This window comes from Prinia subflava, chromosome Z, assembly GCF_021018805.1.
Source record: "Prinia subflava isolate CZ2003 ecotype Zambia chromosome Z, Cam_Psub_1.2, whole genome shotgun sequence".
Taxonomy (NCBI): domain Eukaryota; kingdom Metazoa; phylum Chordata; class Aves; order Passeriformes; family Cisticolidae; genus Prinia; species Prinia subflava.
In genome coordinates this window covers 95948585-95974985 of record NC_086283.1, presented here as the reverse complement: position 1 = coordinate 95974985, position 26401 = coordinate 95948585, and the positions used below count along the sequence as shown (strand labels likewise).

Sequence of the window (26401 nt, the reverse complement as noted above, 5' to 3'; positions counted from 1 at the left end):
AGTGATGAACGCATTAACAGGTTCCCATGCAGGATCCTTCCTTTATATTCCTGGACATGCTGCTTGCTGCTCCAAGTCTTTCTTCGGCTCTCTTTCTTTCGGAAGTATCCTTCTTCAGCTCTTGTCTTGTGATTTCTGAGTAGTAATACTGTGAGCTGTAAAAACTCCTTTACTTTCACTTTTGATAGATGGATAAAGTGATCCCATCAGCAGCTGGGGTCTCCAAGGGCACCTTGGGGGTCAGTCTCAAGAGGTGATGCAGCTGCACATCAGCCTGGGATATATCTGAGCACTAAAGACTCTTTGTCTTGCTTCAGCATACAAGTGCATGAGTGAGGAGATATTAAAACACAGTAAGAGACAATTTAGGTAAGTCCTGAATGCATACTATGTTTAAAGAACATTATTTTAGGCTTCAGGCCCCCAAAATTAATATGGTCCTTTTAAAAAAGATTTCCTAAAGATTTGCCCCTGATCAGTAATGCTGTTCTGTGAGTTAAACAAGAGAAATGCATACATGTCTTTGCCAAAATACTTAATTCACTATATCCTCATTCGTATGGCACAGGAGATCCTAGGAACATATTCTGTTTTCCTTCCAAGAGGCAACATCCTTCCAACATCCACACCAGGCACTGTGGATGTACCTGAAGTACAGAATTACCAGAAATTTCTTGCAGAATTCAGCCAGTGAATAATTGGGAAGATCCTTGAAAAGGATGAAGAGCAGAGGACCACAAGCAATACAAGTGCTTGTGTCAGGTCAAGCCATCTCATCTGTTCAGTGTTGGTGTTTGATCTCACCTGTTGGTGAAAGCTTCTGATTGGAAAGCTTCTGATGCAAAAATGCATCAGAATAAACTGATTTTGTAAAAACATGGAGACAGAAAAGTGGGAATACGTTAATAAATCTGCCATCAGATGTAGTCAGAAGAAGTAATCTAAAGTCAGTAGAATAGTCAGTAGGCAATCTAAATTCACCTATATCAACTTAAATTGACTGCATATCAGTTCTTTCCAGGGTGTGTCAGCTTCATATGAAGAATTTCCTAACTTATTTGTAGGGGCTATCTCAAATCAAGTTTCAGGAAGACATCCGGTAAAATCTGCAACTAAAGGAAGTGTTACTAAAGCTGAGAACACACACACACAGAGAAGAGTTATTAAAACCTTAGGCCCCACTAAACTGACTGAAAAATAATGAAAAGCATATCATTATTATTCAGAACTAGCAGCTAATTGCTTAATGAAAATCAGATGGTTTACATACTGTGGTAATTTCTGAGAGCATAGCCTGTTTTATTTTGTTCAAATGGCCTTTGGAAGAAAAGTGGTCTGGTTTTGTTCTGCACTGGCCCATTTACGGCAATATGCTATTTCAGTAATAGCTCTAACAGATCAGCAGATGCAGTGAAGCAATGCAGGCTCTAAAGCTGTCAAAAACCCTTCAAATAGCCTGACAATTCAAGGAGCAGATGTCATTCTGGCACTTACTGTTTCTTACTCCAAGAATACAATTTGTGTTTCAGGAAGTAAGATATTCTCTCTGTGACAGTAGACAATTTTCTTAATGGTGAACAAAGAACCTCTCAAAACTGATTTTTCTTTATGTCAGACTTTGCCAGGCACTAGAAAAGAATAGAATACAAGAATTCTGTGCACCAGAAATGTGAATTAAAAACTTGAGAGTGGAAAATGCAATATTATGCAGATGAGGGCAGGACTTTTCTACCGATACATGCCCTTACTGTGAGGGAGGTAAGGAAATCTTCCTTTACTCTGCCAGATAAAACAGCAGCCTCATGGTCTGCAAAGATTTTCCAGACTACAAATCACTTCAGAAGCTTGGCAAGTACTTTAACTAGCTCTGAAACCAGCCCCTTGTATTTCTCAGGAACACCCACTTCTCCTGCAACCGGATGAGTCAGGCAGCATCCAGGAGCTTCATTCCAGGAATCTGGCCCACTCAGAAACCAGGAAAGAAGCACAGAGAACTGACATTTTCTTGATAAAAGGGAAAGCACAGTGAGCAAACACTCTGGACAAAGTCTGCCCTGAACACTGAACAAAAGGCTCTAAACATCTGCCCCCACTTTTCTATCACTAATATCACATCTTCCCTCATTTAAGCTGTGCATCAGGCTTGTTTCAGAGTCAATCCCTGTCATAGCTATGGGTGAATTTCTGATGTCCCAAGACAGGCATCCATATTTATTTCTCTTCTTTCCTAGTACCAATCGGTAATTAAATCCCAGGACAAAAGCTGTAAAAACAGGAATGGTGACATCCTAACATGTGTTAGTTCCCAAACTAAACACAATGAGCAATTATATGGACAGCTGGCAACTGCTGAACAACAGGTTCAGTCTTCCTCCATCTGGTGGGACTGCAGGAGAGCAAACTGGTGCCAGAGCCAGTGTCAAGATGCACCAACTTAAATCAGGAGTCTTCTACACCAAACTGACATAAGCATACCCAAGTGTGACCTGAGGCTGACCCAAGAGAAACCTGAGCTGGTAATTTGAGGAGAAATGTGGGTAGTGCCCACTGTGTTTCACTAGGGGACTGTCATTTCAGCTGTCCTAGTTCTCTTTGGAGTCTCTGGTGGAAACTGATGTCTACTGATCAGGCCTGCAAGCAGCACAGAGCCCTTGGGGATTGCTGTCATGACTGCCCATTGCTGGAGGCAGTATCTAGCAGATAGGGTACCTCACACAAAATATTCTTCAGGAAAAAATAAATAAGTATTCTGCCTCCCTCGGTCCTTTTGAGCATGTCACTCCATCGCTATGTTCTCTGGGTGCCACCGATTGCCAACACCACTTCAACACTTTGTCTTCCCTCTGTGAAGACAGCTACCTGGCTCAGATAAAATAAGGACACCAGATAAAAAGAATAATCCTTGCGTGCAGCTAAGAAAGCAAACAGAACAGATGGGAAACTGCTTTCTTACCCCATGGAAGCCAAGGGGATTTCTGAGTTTTTCATATCCTGCACCAAGGAAACAGGACCTTTCAAAAATAAGGTACCTCTGCCCACTGCAGAGAAGCTACTAATCCACTGGCTCAGACATTTGCCAAGAGCTGTGGAGCAGCCAAAACGAGTTCTCACTTTCCTTAATTCAGAGTAGACAGCTGAAATCCCTTTCCCACGTAATCACAAAATATCAGCTGTTCCAGGAGAATTTGTGCCTGTTCTGTATTCATCAGTTCCCTTCCCTCCTCTCTAAATTTCTATCTGGGTATGAGCAATCCAAACCAATACACTATTTGGTAGAACATGTAGGTGTAAAAAATTAGCTTTTCCAACAGCAGTTTCAGCAGGACGTGTCACTGGCCGTGGACATGCTGTAGCTCTTCCTCTCACCATGGCTGCTGCTGAGCAGTTGTGTGTTGGTCTTGCGTGGCGTGGTTTTTGGTGGGAAGCAGCCAGCCATGGAAGTGAATCTGCGAGAAGCTGCTAGAAGCTTCCTCCGTGCCTGACAAATCCAATCCTTGGCTGGCTCTGAGAACAGACATGCTGCTAAGCCAATTAGAGAAGTTGGTAATGTCTCTGTGATGACATTTTTAAGAAGGAAATCAAAACCGTGTGCAGTTCTTCCAAGGGGTGGGGAGGTGCCGTGGCTGGGGCCATCCTGGCACCACAAGTGTCCATGCTGTGGGAAATATTAAAGGTAATAAGGCTTTCAGAAAGCTGTGAAAGCAGGACCCAGAAACAGAAAGAGCAGAAGAGCTGTAACTGCAAAGCTTAAAAATAGGAAAAGTTACCAAAAAAAAAAGTTACAAAAAAAAAAAAGTACAGCAAGCAAGGACATAAAACAATAATCCGAGTGTCTTGGTTTGGAAAGACAGGTATCTGTCAGCAAAAACTGAAGTTTCCCTTGTAATGGAGAATGTAAAACTCCCTCCCTCCAAATTATTACAATTTTGCAATTAGGAGCTTTCAGGCAAAAATATGGAAATAGGAGTAATAGTTCTTTACTAGGAATATTAAAAATGCAAATGTAGTAGATCAAAAAAACCAAGCAAGCAAACAAACAAAATCCTAGAAAACCCTGACAAAGTCAGGAGTACGACCTGACACCCTGCTGTCAGGGTATTGGGAGCAGTCCAAATAAGTCCTCCTGGAGTTACAGATGTGGTTCTGTTGGAGTGGAGATGATCCTGTAGACAGGTTCAGTGGTGGTGAGATGAGTCCAGTCTTCCTCTGAGAATCCAGTGAAAAAGAGGATGATCTGTGGTCCTTGTGTCCCCATTTTTATCTGGGTAGGGAACAGTTGGCTCCCCCCACTGGGTGGAGCATCTCCCAATGGGATGATGGAATGTGTCAGTCACTGGTGAGCCTTAATGGCCCATTAACAGAAGATATCCCCCGGAGGGTGGGCAGTGGTGAAAGAGATAAAAACACTGAAGAGATAAAAAACACAACTTTAACAGCTGGGCTATTGTCAGAAGGCATCCACCCTCCACCCCTCTGGAGTTACAAGAGATACAGAAAAAAAAGAAACCATCTCCCAACTGTTTTCTACAGATGAAATAGAACACACTTTTTTTTTTGTTTGGTTACATAACCCAAGACACCGAGTCTTAAGTTTGGTTTGGACAGATCTTACAGCTGCAGAAAAATATGCTTATCAAGACAGTAAAAAGTTTTAAGCTTAATAATGGAATATTGTTAATAGAAAGCATACAAGTAAGCATTGTTTGAAGCAGGTGTACGTGTGCTTTCAGTGATTGGCTGGAACAATTGTCTGTGAGCTTTAGCAATATGCTATTGGCTGGCAAACTTTTAAATGCTCCGTAACAAAGACGTCCTTGAACCATTCCTTAGATGGGATAAGGAGGAAGTAAAGTTTGGAGCAATAGCTGTAACAGGATGCTTGACAGGATGCATTGACCATAAGTTAGGGAAGATTTGCAGCATTTAGCCTCGTGGACAGAGCTTCTGAACCAATTATATATAATGCAAGGACGCGTGAACACTGTGGTTTAACTAGTGATGTTCAGAGTTGGGTGCATGATATGCTTAGCACAGTAGAAATGTACGTCAAATAGCTGAATAAATGAGCAAGATTTTTAACTCATATTGAATGCTGTCTTGACTCTGGCTGATTCCCCGGCCAACACAGCAGTACCTATTGTTATAAATGGATTATGATTTCGTGCTAATGAAAATTGTAACTGTAGCAATATTTTAGAAAATATATATGTTATAAAGAAAATTAGGATATAAAGCAGATAGGCCACTTAGCAGATGTTACATGAAAAAAAATAGGATGCAGGATGCAGCTTTGAGATAAGTAAAGTCCCAAGACAGAACTGACCTTGGGATGAACAAAGTTAGTTTAAAAATCATCCTTGGGATGGACAAAGTTGGACAAGATCTGAAGTTGTAGTTTTATTTATAAATGCAAAATTAATTTTTTGGAACATAATGCTTACTTATGTAACACAATGCTTAATACACACGTGCAACCTGTAAGGTCATTTGAAGGACAGTGAGGAAGAGGGGATGCCTTCATTCCAGAAACCACCAAAAGACCAGAAGACCCTCTAGCAACAAGGGGAACATGTGCCGTTGGGATATAGTGACATAGATTTCAAGAATTGCAAATAGGAGGAGATTTACAGGAAAAACAATCCATATGCATTAGCCTACAGTATATAAACTCAAGATCAGATTGTTTTGCATTGTACTGAGGTGGGAAATGCTCCCACTCCATACCCTGATTGGTTTTGCTTATGCCTTATCAGAACCTTAATCAAATATACTTGTATTCATTTAAATATACTTGTATTCATCCAAATATGCTTGTATTCATTATAATATGATTATATTTATCTCAGTTAAAAATTGCTGCTAAAAATTAATTTGGAAGGTTTTGGTACCTTCATTTACAACACTGTGGACAACAATTTCCTTCCAAGTCAGAGAACAGGGAAAGGTGAAGACACGTGAGGAGAACCAACGTGGTGGCACTAAAGTCAGTAAAGAAAGAGAGAGAGGAAATGCTGCAAGCACCAGAGCCGAAATTTTCTTCTGCAAACTGTGGTAAAAGACTTAGTTAAGCAAGCTGTCCCCTCGCAGCTCACTGGGTCCACAAGAGACATGCAGAAGTCCACTCGCAGGACAAAGGGAGTGGGTGCCAAAAGGAGCCATGAAACCCTGCACCCCTGTGGACAAAATGACTCATGGGCAACAGTTTTGGGAAGCCTGTTCTGCCCATAAGAAGGACTCACGTTTGCAGAAGACTGGACAGGGCTGCTGCTCACCAGAAGAGCAGCAGTTGGAGAAGTTCACAGAGAGTTGTCTCCCATGCGAGGACCTCACAGTACAACAGAAGAAAGACCCTTTTTCCCTGAACAAACAGAATGAAATTGCAAGTGATGAACTAGCTAAAAAACCCCATGTTTTGTCCCCCTATGTTGTCAATGGGAAAGAGGGAGGCGCTGGGAAGAAAAAGTTTATTTTACTTATCATTACCCTCTTTTAAACCTGTAAATAATGATTTTTTCTTTATACCTTTTAAATATATACCTGTTTTGCTTTTAGTGTTTTTTTCCTAATCCTTATCTCAACCCATGAGCCTTTTGGGTTTTTTTCCACTCCTCTGCTCAATTACAGCAGAGGATGAATGAAAAGTTTTCACAAATGCTATTTCAACCAGTGTATTTCAACCATGGTATTTCAACAAGTGTTAAACCACGACAAGTTGTAACACACTACTGAAGGGATTTTCAGAGATCATCTTTCACTAGTGGTCACAACTCAGAGCAAAGCTCTGTATATGTTCAATGAATGTTACTTTTCACCACTGCAAATGAGAATACAAACAAAATGGACTCCACCTCTATCACTTGAACATTGCTTTGGGTAAGCCAGAGCTTTGCAGAGACTTCCACTTTCTTGTTTGTGCCCTCCCCCTCTCACCTCTCTGTTCCTGAAAACAAAAACTGTGAGGTGTCTGTATGAGCTGGCAGGCTGCCTAGCTACCCTTGTCAAAACTGCTTGGTAAATTTGATCAGAGCACCGAATGTTTACACAAGGACTGCTTCTACTTAATGAGCTTCTTGATCCTCAAGGCATATAATTTCTATGCACTGAGAGCTTAAATGGAGGACCACATTCTGAATTTTGATAACAGTAAATCACAAACAGAACCCACCAGCAACACTTGAACATATACAAATTTGGAACATTGACATTCATGATGAATAAAACCCATGTGATTTTGAAGATAAATGAGCAAAAGGGAGGTGAAAAGCATTGAGGAATATCCTTGTGCCATGCACTGATTTACTGCAAGATCTTACTTGCTCTGGAATTACAGTGATTCCTGATTTCAGCTTAACTTTTAATGAAACACAGGAAACCTTGCTGGTTTGGTCCTGGACTGAGGCAGACTGACCTAACACATTACAAATAATTTCTTTTTTTTTTTTACCAAGCTTGCAGCAAGCCACTGGATTCCCCCATATTTTGCCCACAAGAGCAGCACATTGTAACTCATGATGCAGTCTTCAGTCCGAAACACCATGACACTCATAAAACTCTGACAAGAAGTCACTGAGGGTAAAAAGAGATGCCCCTGATGCCTCTCCCTTGATCACTTTTTCTTTCCTTCTCCTTCCTGGGTTCTCGTTCCAACCTGATCTGATATCTTTAGGCAGCTGGGATCTAGTCCTGGGACCTTTGCTACAGGCACAAATAGCAAACCAGCATGGCACAGGGAAATTGGACTTAGTTTTTCCCTTTTTTTGCTTTACCACATTCCTGAGAGGTTGCAAAAAACTCACTTACCATCCTGGCAGTTACTTCTGATACAGAACTTAGCTCCAGAACAGGCTGCTCCTGGCCCTTACCTCTGCTGGGCAGGTCTCTAATGGGTGAGGAGGAGTGGGGCTCGGCCTCTGCCCTGCTGCCCAGACCAGGACACAGGGCACTACAGGAGCATTAAGCCCCACATCACCATCACCCTGGCACGGCTGGGTCTCTCACACAGATGCAGAACAGCAGAGTTACTGAGAGGCCTCCAGGCCAGAGATCACATACCGTATGCGTGGCAATTGGCTGGGCATGGGGTGTAGATTCTCACCAAGAAACATGTGCATGATCAACTGTTTAGGACAGCTTGTTGCCAACTGTACAGACTATCCAGAAAAATAATAAAAAAAAAGCACTAAGAATTGTTCCTGCTGCGATGCCAAGAATCCTACCAAGCAAAAGAAACCTACTCAAGGGAGTCTGCAAACTACATTACCTAGAAAAAAATATAGGATATTCTTTTTCTTAATGGACTGTTATGCTATGTTACTAAAAGTGATGTAGCATCATAAATGTGTAAGTGTATCTAAAAGCCTAATATAACAGTATTTTCAGAACAGGAGGGGACAGGGAGAAAGGAGAAGGGGAAGGGAGGGGCAGACATTTTTAAGGCAGTCTTGGAAATGTTAAATAGAACATATTTGTAGCTATTAATTTGTAATCCTTTTCACCTCATTTCTTCTGGAATATATATATTCCTACAACCAGGTGACAAAAACTCACAAAATAGCCCTATGGATATCTACATACAGCTTTCACCAGAAAATTCCCTGGGAGCAGGGGCATTAAATTTGCAACCTGCCAAAGCAGTCCACTCCACTGGCCGCTGGATAAGTTGCTTTCAAGGTAGTATCTGTTCCTAGCCTCCTTTCCAGGGGGGAGCAAGGATGACAAGGCTCACCAGCTGCTGTGGTAGCAGCAAGGCCCTGGAAACCTCATGCTATATCCCACACTTGCACATTCTCTGTGTGCACCAGAAACCAGAAGTGAACACGTGAACCTGAAGTATTTTAGAGATGGCTGAGCTGCAGAAGCTACAGCAGCCAGTGCTCTGCATAGGAAGCAGGTTGCAAGCAGTGGTTCCAAGGCCATACCACTGCTGTCTGGGCAGAAAGCTGCCTGACTCCTTGTGATTCAGACCATGCGTCAGCTGAGGCAGTGGAGAAAAAGCCAATCACCATGGCAGGTTTTCATCTTATGGTAGAGTTAGGCAGCCAGGGCTTCCTTTGCACACAGAAGACACAGCACATGTCCAGGACTCAATTCTTGGGTATCTCCCTGTCGGAGTCTAGAACATCCCTCTGGCCACCCTGGAGGGTTTGGAGACTGGACAGGGGGGTCTGGGATCTGTACAGGGGGGTCAGTTAGACCCACACAGATCCCAGGAGGACACTGATTCTGATTGCTGTCCATGGGAGTGAACACTCATATGCAGGAAGAATCACAAATCCTAAGAATTTAAAATAAGTAGTAGATGGTTTATTATAGAATATAAATATAGAAATTAGGATTCTTAGTATATGGGGCTGAAGAGGCAAGATGGAGGATTTGGAGAGTGGCCTCTGTCCTCCTTGTTCTTGCTCTCGTCCCCCATCTTGTGCTGAGTTGGGTTTTAGAGATTGGCTTAGAGTAGAACTGACATGTTAGCATAGGTAGTAGGTATTGGTACAATTTTGTAAATAAAAATACGTCTCGGACAGTGGTTGGGTCAGGGGTGCTGTACATAAGGTACGGGGCTCTCTGATCCGCCCAGTCCCCCGCATGTCCTGCTCTGCAGAGACACCTTGCAGAGCTGAGACAGAACTAAGATAAGGTACCCTGCCAGGGAGGCCTGGCAGAGTTGAAAAAGGACTGAGATAATGAAGAATAAACAACCTTGGAAATGTGCACCGGCAGACTCAGCTTGTCGTCTCTACCTCTGGTGTGTAACACTTAGGGCAAAGAGAAGACTGAAAACCTTATTACCCCTGGTAACAGCAACCCAGGGGAGACTCCCAGGGAACAGCAACCTTGGGAGAACCCTTATTACCTTGGGGGTCAGCAACCCCAAGGAGAATCTCAAGGAAACAATAACCTTGAGATCTGCCCTAAGGACACAAATCACACCTCGATCCCTTCTTTCTCCCCTAGCCTAAAGAAGCAGCTTTTCTCCCCTAGAGAAGCAGCTTTGACTACTTCAGATGCATAGCTACTCAAATTGATCCCACCCTGGAAAGCATTCACCTCCCAGCATCAGAACTCAGGAACACAAAATATGCCAGTAAACTAACAGGCAAGCCTGAGTTACCAAGCCAGGGATGACACTGCCCACATAAAGGAGGCTATGTTTGAATTCACCTTGGATAGAAAGTAAAATAACAACATGAATGGCTATGCACCTCACTGGTTGCCTGGGATGGCATGCATGATTGCAGGCAATGTTTGCTGTAATCTCCAGCCCAGTTGTCCTCTGCCATCAAGTGAATGAAGTTCCTTGAGCATGGGTTTACCAAAATTTCAGATCAGTCCAAACACACGGACCAAAGCTCACATTTAGCAAGATCAGCAAATGTTCCTTTTCTGAAAAGCAGTTGTGTTGAAAGAAAGTAATGATACTGAAGAGGTGTGATAAAAATTTAAAATCTGTTCTCATGGATATGCTAAGTTGCTTCAATTTCTTGTATGAGAAGTCAGCAGGGTTTTTGTTTTATTTTTAATGGACAAGATAAACTTTTCTGCAAGGAAAGAAGAAAAATACTGAAAAACCTCAATGTATATACCACAAAAAAACACTACCAAAATTCCACTAAAAATCCAGAATTTTAATATTGGAATAACAATCCTTTTTACAAAGAGATTTTATAGGTTCAGTGTACGTATTCACAAAAGCAACAAACTAAGGCATATTCTCCATAGCCGTGTTTGTAAAAGAAAAGCTCTGGAAAGCTATGTGACTTGATCTCACATAAATCTTGTCAAGGTACAGGCAGAATGAATTTTAAACATTTAAATTACTTTTGCATATAATGGACTGTCAGTTTATACAGTTATCATGAATACGAGCTAAATTCATTTCAAATCACTGCAACAAATACTCTAGTAAGAGCATGAAGCTTAAACAGTATTTTAAAGTGCTCATTAGAAACCCAACATTTCAACTAAGAAATGTTAAAGAAATTACATTCCTGACATATCAAGTCCAAGGGTACAATGTGTACACAATCTACCATCTTGCCTTCACAAATAGGAAGTAATTTATCTGTGTATCTCAAACATTAGTAGCCAAAGGGAAGCTGAAAGACTATTTTGACTGGCCAGAAAAACAACAAAAAACCCCTCCCAGAACAGTTATCCCACATATACACCTGAATTCTGATATACACATCTGAATTCTGTATCCTAAACACTGCCATCTTGACCGATCTCCTTGTTTAATTCTCTTTTCATCTACTCATGAAGCACCTACCAGTACTTTGCCAGTAAAAAATTACAGCATCTCTTTTGTAACAGAACTGCTTGGGTCTCTAGAACTGGAAAGGCTTCTGTTAAAGACAAAATATAACTGAACAGAAGAAATACGCCTTGAAATATACCACAGTTTGCAAAGAGAAAAGAGCTCTGAACTAGACAGACCATCATATATCAAAATTTTAAACAATTTTTTAGTTTAGGTTTTGAATTAACTGTAGTGCTTATTAAAAATAAGACAAAACTAGTTAAGAGGCATTTGTGACACATTTAGAAGTCTACATCAGCTTTCCTAACAAGCCCTAACCAGTCCCTTTCAATCCATAGATGCAGTACGTTTGCTAGTCAAGTGTTGTCCTGACAACAACTAATCAAATGTCTCCATCCACTACAAGTTTTTTGTGATTCTGACTTAATGGTTTTGCAGCATGTGGTATTATTCTGTGCACAGGCTAAGCCTGTTTCACAAAGAGCTAATACGAGGTACTGTGAAATGTTAGCATTGTGCATCATTTTAATCCCCAGAGCGCACATGCTTTTCAATAATCCCCTTCGATATATAACATGACAAAGTTTCAAAGATACAAACAACCATAAAACACAAATCCCAAGTTCATTAAAGCACAATAAAAATATTTACCTTCCTGTCATTTTTTTCATTTTCAGCTGCCGTGAATGGCAATATTTTGTCTTTTCAGAGTCTGCAACTGGACTTTGTCCTTTTCAGATAGAGTATACCCACTCACATACAGTAACATGATTACAGTGAAATCAAAACCCATAAAATAACAGTGAACATTCCATAAGCAGATTTTTAACCTTAGGTAAACACTTCTGGTAGGCTAAAGGCAAAAATATGCTGTACAAAATCATGTTAACATCTGCAGTAATAAGCTTGGTTTAGTTTAGCTTAGCTTCTGAGTAGTGTGTGGCCAGCCTAATCTATGCAGCAATTTCTTAAAAAAACTGGTAGATAGAAGACTGTAAAGCTCTATTTCTTCTCTACTTGAACCCATTAGCACATTCTTCCCTTTCAAAACATTCATGTGAAAAAAATTTACTGTGGCACTCAGCTGAGTTACAAAACACACATGTATGGGCAGCAAGAGATGTCAAGGTGACAAACGACTCATTGGGCTGCTTTCCTCTCCACCTGCAGCAAGCTTGAGCGTTGTGAGCTTTCGAGGGGGATGCTGAGGACTCTTACGAAGGTTGTCGTCCATCTGCAGAGAAACAATGAGAGCCGGATCTGGCAACAGCAGAATATAGATTATACAATTAGTTTTATTTGTTAGGGCTGCCATCATTAATGCTGGGTTGGTGTATCTTTACTGGCAGGACCAGCAACAATTGGTGGTTTGCTCTCTTTCCACTCCCAAATATATGCCTTGTTAGAGCTGCTAATCTTTCCCTTACATATGGTGCATTAAACCCAGGGCACCTGGATGTGCTTCTGCTCAACTTGTTTGGTCAATATTCCTGAAGGAAGCAGTTCCTGAAACTGCTGATGTTCCTGAAATGCCAGTTCTAAGAGGTCAAATATTGTACAATAGCCAAATGCTGTGAGAAGACAGATCAAGAGTCAAACTGCTAACATCAAGGGATGCTTCTGTATATTCAGCACCATGCAAGAATAAATCTTTTGAAATCAGAAAAGTTCTGGAGATGCTGAGTGAATTTGTATTAATTACACACTTCAAAAAGTATGTAATAAAGCACTTGTGTTAAGACCTTTTCAAAGACAGGTTAAAATTAATCTCTGAATATAAACAATTCACATTTTCATACAAAAAACCTCTAATGCCCTATATGTATGTAATGTGGTCTGAAAAAAGCACAGGGAAGGTCTGCAGAGGCTGCCTAATCTATTCCATTTCTTCGAGGCAAGATCAGATTTTCCTCAATCATGCCTGACAAATATCTATGTAACCAATTGTTTAAAACTTCCACAGCCACACTTCAACGCCAGAAAGGGCATCAATACCTAATGCTATTGGGTAGCTGATCATAATTAATGATCTATTTCACACACTGATCTTTTTCAGGAAGAAATGCCTTCTACCCTTTCAGTTAGAGTGTTCTATCTGCATGAAAAGCCTAATTCTTCACAAGTATTTTTCAGGTAAGCTGAATAGCTTTTGATAGGTGCTGAGTGACAGCCTTAGAAACAAAGAACATTAGAAAAAAGGTATATGTAGAACAAGCAGGAGAAGAGTGACTGCTGGTTAGTTACTACAGCATACAGCTGAGAGCAAGGAAAGCTGGTGATCAGGCTTCATTTGCAGGACCATTTCTGAGTTTTGACCAATACATCTGCCTCCCTCTTTGCTGAATGTACTCTTGCAGAAAGACACCACTCCTCTGTTGGTGTGCACACGTGCAAGACAGTGTTCTTTTGGTTGTATTAAAAATACTTTTTTAGTGCAAGGCTTCATTAATTCCTCCTTCCAAATGATGTAATGTTCTTCCCGCCTCTCTGCACACTGTAACTCACTAGAAAAGAATTAATCAAAATAAAAAGTCCACTGTAAAGTTGCAATTGCCATGCAAGGATATCTGTGAACAAATAACCACAACAAAGCAGCAAAATTAAAGATACTGAAGCAAAAGTAACCTTTTCAATCAAGTTGGACTCCTTATTTACAAGCTGTGTGAGTTTCTGCAGATTAGCATCTGCTGTATCCTGTCCAGCTGGAGAATGGCCTGGAGAGTGAAGGTAGAAAGATGAAGAGTAAAAAGGTATTTACAGAAGCTTTTAAATTCTTAATATATAAACTCACATTGGAGAGAGAATTCATGCAGTATTTTTACGCAAAGAAGAATTTAAGTGTAAAAGCCATTCCATGTGAGAAAATCAGGAGTATACTAAGCATGAGCTGTAAGATTTTGCCAATGCTTGACAGAATCTAAAACTGAGTACTAACACTTGCTTTTAATTTTAAATCCTTTCTGCCCAACCTTAGAAGTTTCTTCATTTCCCCACACAAAGTCTAGCATAAACTACATGAAATCTAACCTGCCTTGGTTCACAAATGGAATCCTGGAGTATTAATCCCAACAGGAGTACAGATGATAAAAAGCAGAAAAGAAACACAACTTACCTGAGGCGGTTAACCTGAAGTAGCAAGTTAAAATATCATCACAAAACCGACACAGATTGGGAAGCTGTTTCAAATGCTCTTGCAACTGTACCCTTGGGAAGCACACTTTATAAATTGGTGCAAGGAAACCAAACACGAAGGCATCCAAGGTGGTAGGCCTAAAAAGGACAACACAAGAAAACACTGAAGTGTCTCAGATAAGACTTTAAAGACTTCTACAACCTAATTTCCATGTATGTCAAATACAACTCAGGACAGAATACAGTCAGCCCTTCTGTCATTCCACCTTTGCCTATCAACCTGGTAAACACTACCAGCTTTCAGCATCCAACTTTAAACCCTTTCAGCATCTCTTAACTAGGGACATGCTGGAAAGCTGAAACAGTAATGTCAGCATTACAACAGAGTCATGCTATCCCATACATTGATGAGCAAGCCAAGCTAAAACACTTTTCTGGCACCACAAAAGTCATGCTGGGGACTAGGGGACCAGGATCCCCCTTCATAGAGTGGTCCAACTTCAACAGCTAAAGAAGAGATCATGCTTTTCAGGACCTGTTGGCTCTATGTTGTTGGCCCTATCTGCTTCCTGCTCTGCACACATACCACAGGAACAGTGTCCTGGACCTATGCCCTTCTCCAATGAGGGCAGTAGTAACACCTCAGCCTAAAGCATTTTTTTCTATATACAAAGCCAGGAGGTGACATTCAGTGGCTAGAAAAGCATTCTCCAGTGCACCTCACATTTTTTTAGCAGCTATGGACAGCATTTCCCTCTCTGTGGAAAAAAGCAGGATAAGAGAGACGCCACATTGAATCAGTCTGATAAATTCATTTGTGCCCTGTTTGCTCATTCAGATTTATCTGAAAATCAGAGAGTGAGACATAAAACTAATGGGAAGCACTTTAAACATCCTGGTAGGTTAAAAAGAAAAAAGAAAGTTCAAGTGTTCACAGAGTGGTGTGGCACCTTCTTTATTAGTCATTTATCAAAATAATTTAAAAAAAAAAAACAACACACTCACGTATCTCCAAAGAAAAACTGAGATGTTCCCAATCTCTTCGACAGGAGATTTAGGCACTCCTTGGCATCCCTGTATATCTGATGAGACATAAAACTGTCTAAGAGCCATAGGTGTAGCCAGGCTGGTATGCACAGCACCATTTGCGAGTTTGACAGCGGGCTAGACTGTTTCAGTTCTTGTCTTTGACAGAACCAAATTACGAATTCCTTACTGCACAACACACACCTGTGCTTCCACTTCAGTGAGACTGTAGAGTGGAGGGCCTCCCTTGGTCAGCAAGATCCTGTTCAGTGCTTCCCTGGACATCTTTCCAGGCAGATACCAACGCAGTGGGAAGGCAATCCTTGAGGCAAACCATGGCTTTGTCACACTGCAGTAATTTTCAGCCTCAACCCAGAAAGTGTGCAGCTGTATCAACATGAGAAAAAATGTAACCGAAGTTTGAATGACATGAGTAGACATCTTGTGACACTTCATATGCAAGACCTCTCTCAGAAAAGAAGAAGAAACAGGAAATTATTATAATTTAAGGCTATCAGGCTCCATAGAGGAATATACTAATCCCCTGACTGTAGGAGTACATGAGTAAGGCAACAGTTACTTTTCAAATAAAGAAAAACACCAAAGATACTACAGAGAACTATATGCATGTGCATAAAATTACATAAGTACTATGTATATACAGATATACACACACACAGAGTATATTGAAAACAAATTAAAGTTGCAGATATAAAGCATCAGGTTTGAACTTCCTGGAATTTTGTTTTGAAATTTTATATAAATCTTAATATAGAAGATATTATGAAATTATGAATTCAAAAACATGGTCTGCTGAAAAGCTGAATAGCTTATGATACCATCTAGTCAGAGAATTTTTCCCTGTACAATCTGAAGCCAAAGTCATTCAAGAGACTCAGTGTCTGTGGGTCTTATAGCTGTAATGTAATTACACTGAAATGGTGAGGGCAAATGGCCATGTCTTATCTAGAACTAAAAAACTAAGCTGTGTGATAGACATTTTACTTTATTAAAAATTTTAACTCAATAATTCAAAAGGCACTTGTGTGTCTTACATCAGACAGATCTTAATGAAAGGTTTTACATAAAATCAAATGAAACAAAAAAATGCCTACAATAAGGTGTTTTCAGGATACTGTTTTCCAAAGACCAATTGAAAAAAAAAGCCTAAGTAAGTGTCCTTCTAAAATGTCTTTCATAAAACTACTATTAGTACCTGACACTCCACAAACACACAAACTTATTTCCTTTTCAAAAGTTGCTAGGTGGTATTTCCAAAAACCAGATTAATACAACAACTATGTTCCAGCCAGAGCTGTGGCTGAGAGACCTTCATGTCTCTCACATTGGGCAACTCTTACAGCATTCAATTCCAAGTATTCTGACCATTACAAAGTATTTATTAATATTTACCAGAGCAGGAAGCAGTTTCTCTTCAAGTAGTGCAATATATGCCAGTGTATCAGCTCCTTGTTTTGCAGACAAATCATAATCAGCATTGTATTTCTATGAATTAAAAAATAAACATTTACACAGAATTTTCAAAGAACAGTATCAATGGAAAGTTAATGCAAACTTAACACCTATCAAGGCAGTAAATATATAAACCATTTTTGGAATAGAAAGAATGCACTCATTAGAATTTTCATTCTTTAGGCCAACTCTGCCAAACCCTTTTTTCCACTTTGCCAGTCCTAGAACTTTAGACCCTCCTATTTCCAAAATAATTCTCGTGTCTCCTTCCTATTTGTTTCCAAGCAAATGTCCAGTGACAGAGGCAATTTTTCAATACTCAGGGATGTAGCAAAGCCCTGGGAAGTCTCCACTGTTATTTTTCAAGAAGCATCTGACACTTCAGCAGGTGTAAGCACAAAAAAAGCATGCATTCCCATATTTTGCTTTTAATGAACATTCTAAAAGGTAAGAAATTGGACGGTAACAATGTAAGGGAACAAATATACAGACAAATTAATTCAGTTACTGACTGCAATTTTAATTCTAACATTAGATTCTTCTAAGATACATTATAAAGATTGAAAAATTTGGGGGATGAGTGAGATTTGCTTCATTAATTTATAAACAAAGGGCCAGTGCTGACACTTGAACATCTGGAAAGCAGGCATACAATTGTTATACTTTAATATAAAAAGCGGGTTTTCCCCCAACATTATGGAACCTTTGTTATTCATGAATACCAAGTTCACATTCAATCCAAATGAATCTGAAACTTCAGAATTTCAAAACAATTGTCTAGAATTCCAACTCAAATGCAGTTTTCAGATTCTGTTTTTCTCCCCATGAAACTTTAAGTTTCACTAATATGGCATTAAACAGATCTTCTGACCACACAGGCACTGCATTTCTAATGTAAAAGCAGAATTGTGGGGTAGCAGTCCATCTTAGGAATAAAAAGATCATGCAATGGGTTTATTAGATATCGTTATACTTTGTGGAAAGAAGAAATTGTACAGCTTTATTCTTTGTATACAAAACATTAAGAGTCCTACAAAAGGCAAGCAAGAGGCAATAACCTGGTGTGCATCAAGAAATGCCTGCAGACATTAGAAGCTATAGAAAAATTATGAAGACTAAAAACAATGCTCCATGTATTATCTTTCAAAAAAAGAGTGCTGGGAAATGACCTATTTAAACTCTTAACCTAAACTATGATATCCTATGATATCTGCAAAGTTAGAAAAACATTAAAAGTGTTATAATTACAAGCAGGGTGATCACTAAGAAACTGCTCAATCAGGGACAGCTTGTTGTCCCTTTCAATTAAATTTTTTTCATGCTTATTTTTAAATCTTTCACACAACTAACAATCAAACTTTTGAAGAGAAATTTCTTATCTACCATTTTGCAATTATCATGCATGTATGAGAAACAGAAAAGCACTGGGTCTGAACTAAACTCTAGGTTTTTGGAAACCTGCATCAGTGTATGAAGGAGACATTGCAAGTCACTGCAAGTCAAAGAAAACAAATAATTTTGGAAGAGATCTACCTGCTTTCTTAAGAAGTTCAGTATTTTTGCTGGCTGAGAAATAACAACGTCTTCTGATACCAGGACTGGAAGATCTCCTAGAAGGCATAAATAATACAGTCAACAATTTGTATGGATGAGTTCTAACTAGAAAGCATTCAGTCACTGTATGTACTTTCTTTTTCTCAATAGCATGCTCTGATTTTCCTAACTTGTAAACATAAATATAAAATTTTACATAGCAGGAGAGCTCCACCGAGGTTACAAATACTCTTAGTCTATTGTGGCCTTTACTAACAATAAGCATAAAAAGGGGCCACATCAAATCAGACTGAAGCCAGTGCTTTTTGCTAGGTATCCAATACTTTGAAAACCAGGCTACTTGTCTGGACTTAAGACAAAAATCCCAACTCAGTCCAGCTGCCCTCTCAATTCATCCACCTCTGAACCTCTTTTTAATTTTTCTTCTCTCCTTCCCCTCCAAATCCATTTTAACCATCGTTTTTTTTTTTCTCTAGCCCAACCTACCACTGCATAGCCATGAATTACTCAAAGAACCAAGTACTTCCCCTCTGTCAGAAGTTGACTGGACAGCCTTTAGCCATAAGACTGCAGGACCAAAGCCTGTAGACTGTAAAGTCTCTGTAACAGAGGCTACCTTACACCACATTCACAACAGAACTGCCAGACTGAGCCCAACAGCACAGAGCTAAATAATATTAAAATATCAATTATCACCAACACTTATTATTTAAACTGCTTTCTTAATTGATTTTATGTATTTTCTTTATGAAGATAGCCACCAAACTTTTAGCAAGCCCACCAACTTCTTGGTATTTTCCCCTAACAGAAAACAACACACTGAAAAGCGAGAACCAAAGGCTCAGCTTCTGCATGAATACAGTACTGCCAGAACTGATAACGTGTAAGTGACAGAGCATTTTCATCTTGGTGTGATTTTGCCTCTCTTAAATACACCAAGAGCAAACAAATAACCAATGAATAGAAGCATCCAAAACAAAGAAGTCCTCTCTGACAGCTTACCTTCACTGTTTCTCAGTCAAACTCTCTAATTCAGCACAATACCAAACATCCCAGCTAGTGTAAGCTGTACTTGCTGAGGCTCACATTCCACTTCCAACCATACCAACCCATTAAGTTACAGGTAACTAAAGAGCACCTCCACACACGTGTCTAGTTACTGCCTTTATAAATATGCAAAGTGCCAAAAGCTTACAAATTTGCTTTCACTATATCATCAATTCAGACTGCCTGACTGAAACAGTTAGTTGGCATTACTGCTTTGTGAACTGCCTGTTGCCTCATCCATACACATTTTAATAAACTGTCCTCTGGAGCACTTTATTTATGACTTCTATTATTTCATTCTCACGAATTCATCACACTTGATGTTGTGAAGTCATTTAATTGGGGCAAATTGCACTCATGAACACAAACCCAATGCAAACACAGAAACTGGGACCTACATTCATAATATAGCTGTGATTAGAGCAGTAAAGGCTGCAAAGACGATACCTTTCGGAGTTCTCCAGGAGTTATTTATAGTATTCACTGTCAGGGGAGCCCCAGAAAATTTGGCGTAAGCCTGAAATAAAGTTGGGAGGCAGGGGAGAAAACCCGTCACAACGTGTAAGAAAAGCGTAAAACAGAGCTTTAGAAGTTGTGTCAAACACCCTCGTGCACTGAGGACCAGCCACCAGCAGGTGCGCGACGGCTCTCGGTCGGGCTTCCCCGCCGTAATGCGGCTCCAGGGAATACCGGACAGAGGCCCCGCAGCCCCCGGGAAGGGCGGCAGCGCCCCCGGGAAGAGCTCGGCGCCCCCGGGAAGGGCGGCAGCGCTGCCGCCGCCTCCCGTGGGGAACGAGCCAGGCCCGCGCCGCGGGCCCAGCACCCCGCCTCCCACCCCCGGCCTCTCCCGAGGCAAGAAGGAGCGCCGCGAACGCCCGTGCGGGCGGCGGGCGAGCCCCGGGGCGCCGCCGCTCCCTCCTGGGCCGGGCGGTGGCCGCGGGCCGTTACCATGACGGTGAGAGACTCCGGGTGCAGGGACGGCAGCCCCCAGTCTCCTCCCCAGCACCTCAGCTCCATGGGAGCCGCCATCTTGTCCGCCGTGCCGGCCGCGCCGCGCGGCGCCGCTCCCGCCGCGTGGCGGCGCCCGAGCGCCCGCGCGGGGCTCGGCTGAGGGAGGAGGGCCGGGAGCGGCGGCGGGACGGACATACGGGGACACGGGCACACGGAGACACGGACACACGGGCACATGGGCACACGGACACACGGCCACGGGGCCCCCCGCTCCCGGACACCGCCGCCCGCGCTCGGGAAGTCACAGAGGCACCGAATCCGCTGGGTTGGATGAGGCCTCTGAGGTCATCGCCACCAGCTTGTGGCGAACCCCATGTCACCCAGACCGTGGCACCAAGTGGCACATGTGGATTTTCCTTGAACGCCTCTAGGGATGGTGATTCCATCACCTCCACGGGCAGCCCGTTCCAGTGTCTAATCACACTTTCTGTGAGGAGATTTTTCCAAATGTCCAGCCCAAAGCACCCCTGGCACAGCTTAAGACTATGTCCTCATAGTACCCATGTCCCTCCCTAAAAGGACAACCCTTGCCTGGCTACAGCCTCCTTTCAGGTGGTTGCAGAAAGCAATACGGTCTCCCCTGAGAGGAGACTCTCAGCAGGCTAAACAAACACAGCTCTCTCGGCCCCTCCTCACACGACTTGTGTTCCAGAGCCTTTCCCAGTTCCGTTGCCTTTCTCTGGACTTGCTCCAGCACCTCAATGTCCTTCTTGAATTGAGAACCATGTCCTCTTGTCCTGTTGCTGCTTGCCTGGGAGAAGAGGCCAAACCCTACCTGGGAACAAGGTCCTTTCTTGTTTTATCCAGGTGGGGTTCAGCCTCTTGGGAAGGGGCAGGGGTGGCCAGTACCTGTGATCCTGTGGGGAAATGCTGCAGCTGTAGTCCTCTTGAAATGCTTTTGGTATTGTCTGGCTGAACCCTCACCCTCTGACACTGCACACAGAATTGTGACTTTTCATAGGAAAAAAAAAAAAAAAAGTGGTTCTCAATCAACTGTGAAGAGCAGCCATCAGTAATTTGGCTCTAAAAAGGAGGAGCTCTGATAATATGTTACCAGTTTTGACCAGGTTATAATGATATCCCATTCAGTGTGGTTTTAACTGCAGACCTTTAGAGGCACCAAGTTGTCAGCTGTTTATTCAGACCTTGTGCAGTTGTGCCACAGTGCATCTAAATGCTAAGTCAAGTTTCCATCCTTCCCACAAAAGGAAAAAATACCACACACTGACTAAAACCCCCCCCTGTACTGACCACCCTTATTCAGGTCTTCTGTGCATAAGGAGGACAGTAAGGGTAAAGCTTAATTTTTCCTTTCACTCTCCCAGATTCTACAATTTCAGATTCACATGAAATTTGTGGACGAAAGTGTTATGATAAAAATTTATGTCACAGATCTGAGATCATTCTACTCCATTTTATGAGGAACGTGGGAGAAGAAATACATACCGACATTTTTCCTCAGAAAAACATATCACTGGCAATGTTAACAGAAGCATTTCTTTGCTACGTTACATTTTTTCTTCTAAAGGCTTATTTAAGATACATATTCTAAAGATATTTTTTAAGTTGTTTCCTCCCTACAGGCACCAGCTAACTTCTCAGTCTGTCCAGGTACTTTGCTTTGGTCCCTGCACCATGTGAAAGGAGGTGCAGTGACGTGCAAAGCTCTGAAAGGTAATTGTGGATGCTAGCAGCTGTGATCCCAAAGATCTATTTCTGTAAGGAGTACTTTATGAAGGGCTTAATACTTACATCAGCCCTGTTTAGTGTCTTTTTTGATGACCTGGACAAGGAGATTGAGCACAGCCTCAGGCAGTTCACAGGTGACACCAGGCTGGGTGGCAGTGCTGACCTGCTGGAGGGCAGGAGGATCAGCAGAGGGATCTGCACACGCTGGATCATGGCTGAGGCCAATGGGGTGAGGTTCAACAAGGCCCAGGGCTGGCTCCTGCCCTTGGCTCACAACAGCCCCAGGCAGGGCCACAGGCTGGGGCAGAGGGGCTGGAAAGGCCCTGGGGGTGCTGTGACAGCAGCTGAACATGAGCCAGCAGTGCCCAGGGGGCCAAGAAGGCCAAGGGCATCCTGGCCTGGATCAGCAGTGGTGTGGCCAGCAGGGCCAGGGCAGGGATTGTCCCCTGTGCTGGCACTGGTGAGGCCACAGCTCGAGTGCTGTGCCAAGTTCTGGGCCCCTCGTGATAGAAAAGAGACTGAAGTCCTGGAATGAGTACAGAGAAGGGCAACAGAGCTGGTGAAGGGTCTGAAGGACAAGTCCTGTGAGGAGTGGCTGAGGGAGCTGGGGGTGGTTAGGCTGGAGAAAAGGAGGCTCAGGGAGGACCTTGGCAGTCTACAAGTCTCAGAAAAGACACCATAAATGGGGGCGGGGGGAGTGTTCAGTTTTCCTCCCAAGTAAGAAGTGTTGGAACAAGAGGAAATGGCTTCAAGTTGCACTCGGGAAGGTTTGTGTTGGACATTATGAAAAATTTCTTTACTGAAAGGGTTTTCAAGCACTGGAACAAGCTGCCCAAGAAAGTAGTTGGAGTCACCATTCCTGGGAATGTTGAGAACACGTTTTAATGGTGAATATGATGGTGGTGCTGCAAGTTGATGGTTAGACTTCATGAGCTTCAAGGTCTTATTTTAAGAAAGACCTAACCATTCTATGAGCTTTTCTGTCATATGGCTTTTCTTCAGGCAGGCTGCAAGGCTTAGGAGGTAAATAGGGAAGTAAGCTTTGCATTGCCTTCAGGCCCAGTTTCTCTCTGTGTTGTTGTGGAATCTGGAACAAAGATAAAAAAAGAGGCAATCTGTGCCTTCCCTCCCCCATGTCAGGAACTTTTTCCTCTTGGTTGCCTACATGGAATTCCTATCAGTGTAAATGAAAAGTAAATAATTGCATTGAAGATGGATATATGACTTGACTTGAAGAAGTGGAGCTTCAGTTTGTGTTTTGGAAAAGCAAAAATTCTTTTGAAACCTGTCTTTGAAACTTGAAACCCTTGAAACCAACAATTTATTTTTTAAATTAAGCAGGATCAAAACCAAGAATGTTGACATAAATATGAAAGGATGTGTTTTAGAGCTGATATTTCACTTGCCTTAAGATTTCTATATCTTAATTGCCCATGAATCCTGATTTTTAATCATCCGTATAATTCCATGAAAGTGAGTAGTCTCCTGATGCACATTAGGAACAAAACATGTAACGTGAATTAGGCAGCAGGCTTCTTTTCTATTTCCCTTACCCCATTATTTGGAATTTGAACAAGTTACAGACACTGCGGTAAAGCAAAATCTGTAATGTTTGCAGCTTCTCTGTATTCTGTATGCTTAAAGACATATCAAATTATATAATAACAAACAGGTCAAACATTATAGTGATTGAGGTTTTCTTGCAGATTCTGTATCAAAAAATAAGTCACATACCTATGATTTTATTATGAAAGGTGACTGACATTATAAAAGTTTCTTGAAAACTCAATTGATTAATCAGGTTAAATCATTCTTGTTTCTTATTTAGCCTCCAGTAACTTAAGCTGGAGTTTGTACTTCAGAGAATACACAAAAGTGAAAAGGCAATTGCTAGTATTCCATTTTTTTACTGAAAATATTGATTAAAAGGTCAAATAGTCCCTTCAGACAGAAAATAAGCTTTCTACTTTGTGAAATCCCTTAAAGAAGGTTGTGCTTGAGCACAAAATCCCCTTCAGTCTGTAACATATTCCAGCATAAAACTCAGAATAGAAATGAAAACTGGAAAAATTACAGTGACCTTTAGGTGTACTAAATTCTTCTGAACCTGGACTTAAGCTTCTGTTTATATTGTGAACCAGTTCCCTTCTGTCATATTGTATTGTGCCTCATGGGCTGTTTGCCAAACATAGCTTCCATGTGCATTCTTTGTGAGTAAGCACAAAGAATAAGCAGACACAGAGCAAGAAAAGAATATGGTCCTCACAAATCTAAGACTAACAAATACATAATACTACAAACAGAATCCTACTCCGGTAGGGCTGGTTAGCACCAGTGCAAGACACTCCTGTGTATTTGAAGAAGGAATGGTAAATTATAATTACTTAATAAATATTTTTGTCAGATAAGGAAATCTTTCAAGAAAACATGTCATATGGTTTGATAAACTCAAACTCAATGAACTCAAAGTATATAATAAATTACTGATGGTGTTCCCTTTAGGTGAAAGCAAACCGTTGCTATCCTTGTCTTTCTTTTTTTTTTTTTTGTCCAGAACTGTAATACTGTAATGATTATTTTGCAGACCTTCATAGTGTTTTTCGATCATGTACTTAAGTATATTTCTGCAAAAAATGCTCTTTGTTGAGTCGAGGTTTTTTCTTAATAAGCAGTTGAACATCATCAATGCTGCTCTAGATCCATGTATTAGCCTCACAGCATCTGTAGTGTCCCCCCATGCTTTAGGTTGGGGACAAATTCTGAACTAATACTTATTTTTAAGGACTGTATGACACTTAAAGTTCCTTCTTTTCTTTTTCCATCTTCTTGCTTCTTGCTTATCCTTTTTAGCCTTCCTTTTTTCCCTGCTTATCAGCACTCTGCACCTGATGATCTGTTTTTCTCCTCCCCTGTGCAGCTCTTGGCCAGCCCACTGACACTACTGCATCCTCCTGTCACTTCCACTGCAGGGGCAAGGATGTGGGAGGGAAGCTGAGGTTCACCTTCTTGTGTGGAGACGTGTACAGAAGAGCAGTAGGGTGAGGAGAAGGAACAGCACCATGCTGTGACACAGTGGTTATGGCAGAGCTGCCTGGCAGCGGGCAGAGGAAGAAATGGGCAACTTAAGGAGCGGGTCAACACTGCTAACAAGAATAAGCTGAGAAGTAAGGTTGTAGGGTACGTGCCGTGTGGGGAGAGTAATTAGAGGACATGTAAATATAGGCCAGCCGAAGGTATGTGAAAATCTCAGTGGGGCTGTGCTGGCGAGCAGCTCGCAGCCATGCTCTGTGTGGTGCAGAGCTGCTGCTTTGCACCGCCTGCAGCCCGCCCTGCAGCGTGCTGTGTCCTGCCTCTCACACAATGAGCCCCCCAAGGGCTGCTCTCTGTGGTGCTCCTTAGATGTATGCACCAAACCTGATGAGACTGAACATTAATCAACACTACTTTGCTCACTTTAACATAAACTTTCCCTTCTATTGTTTCTGTACTTTTTATGATGTAAATAATATCAGGCGGCTCCAACTTTTCCAACTGAGTGTGGATAGCAAGCTGCGATGGAGCCAAGCAGGGCTTCTTGGATTTCTGACATGATAGAGATTAATCAGCACAACTGATACATACAGAGATGTACAGGACACAGGGAGCTGTACAGCAGGATGGGAAGCTCACAATGTGTCTCACTTGCTCCCTTTCTCCTGTACTTTCTCAAAATCAGCAGTGTAGAGGCTAAAATTTTCTGAAGCAGAGGACAAACAATGGGATAATGATATCCTAAGGGAACACACAGTGCTGAAATTTGTTGTAGTTGAAAGAAGAAGGTTGGGTTTTTTTAAATTGACTTTGGTTAAGTTATTGAGTTTGAGAGTTTGCTAAACCAAACAGCTTTTTTCCATATTCTCCATCTGGTCAGTTTGAGCACTCCCAATGCTTCTGAGCTCTTTAAAGGAAACAAAGGAGCAGATGATTCATTCCTCAGCTTGCCAGTCTGTCTTCCTGAAACCAAATTTGACCCAGTCTGCAATCTGCACAACCCCTTTTAGTGACACTCTTCAGTTAGGAAAAGTGGAGTATTTAAATTCCTACCAAGACCAAGTCTGCACACCAGAGCATCTCCATTTGTTTTGACTTCAGATATGCACGGGAGAGAATCTGTTCTATTTAAACCTTTAAAGTTGATACTAAACACCTGACTGCAGACCATGCAGAGAA

At 41.7% G+C, this 26401-nt stretch overlaps 1 protein-coding gene across 5 annotated transcripts; it reads right to left on the bottom strand.

Annotated features, from left to right (window-relative positions):
- Positions 1-10604: 10604 nt before the first annotated feature.
- Positions 10605-20555, bottom strand: MTX3 (metaxin 3). Of its 5 annotated transcripts, none has more exons than XM_063423026.1 (9): positions 20441-20555; positions 19940-20009; positions 18425-18501; positions 16832-16924; positions 15623-15805; positions 15398-15474; positions 14373-14530; positions 13886-13974; positions 10605-12520 (listed from the first exon to the last, which is right to left on the bottom strand). In XM_063423026.1, the coding sequence occupies exons 1-9, from the start codon at positions 20519-20521 to the stop codon at positions 12401-12403; spliced, it is 948 nt and encodes a 315-aa protein (XP_063279096.1). In that variant the 5' UTR covers positions 20522-20555; the 3' UTR covers positions 10605-12400. The 5 variants fall into 5 exon arrangements, with proteins under 5 accessions (XP_063279096.1, XP_063279097.1, XP_063279098.1 ...); XM_063423027.1 differs by having other exon boundaries at positions 10605-12494; XM_063423030.1 differs by having other exon boundaries at positions 12378-13641; positions 13875-13974.
- Between the last annotated feature and the right edge of the window lie 5846 nt (positions 20556-26401).

What these genes read in the sequence shown, in the direction of transcription:
- MTX3 (XM_063423030.1), bottom strand. Translation starts at nt 20,521, where the DNA reads ATGGCGGCTCCCATGGAGCTGAGGTGCTGGGGAGGAGACTGGGGGCTG. An exon ending in AGAAACTGCTTCCTGCTCTG is followed by an intron (nt 15,806 to 16,831) that starts GTAAATATTAAT and finishes ATGTTGATACAG; the next exon opens with CTGCACACTTTCTGGGTTGA. An exon ending in ATTGAAAAGGTTACTTTTGC is followed by an intron (nt 13,642 to 13,874) that starts TTCAGTATCTTT and finishes TGCACGTGTGCA; the next exon opens with CACCAACAGAGGAGTGGTGT.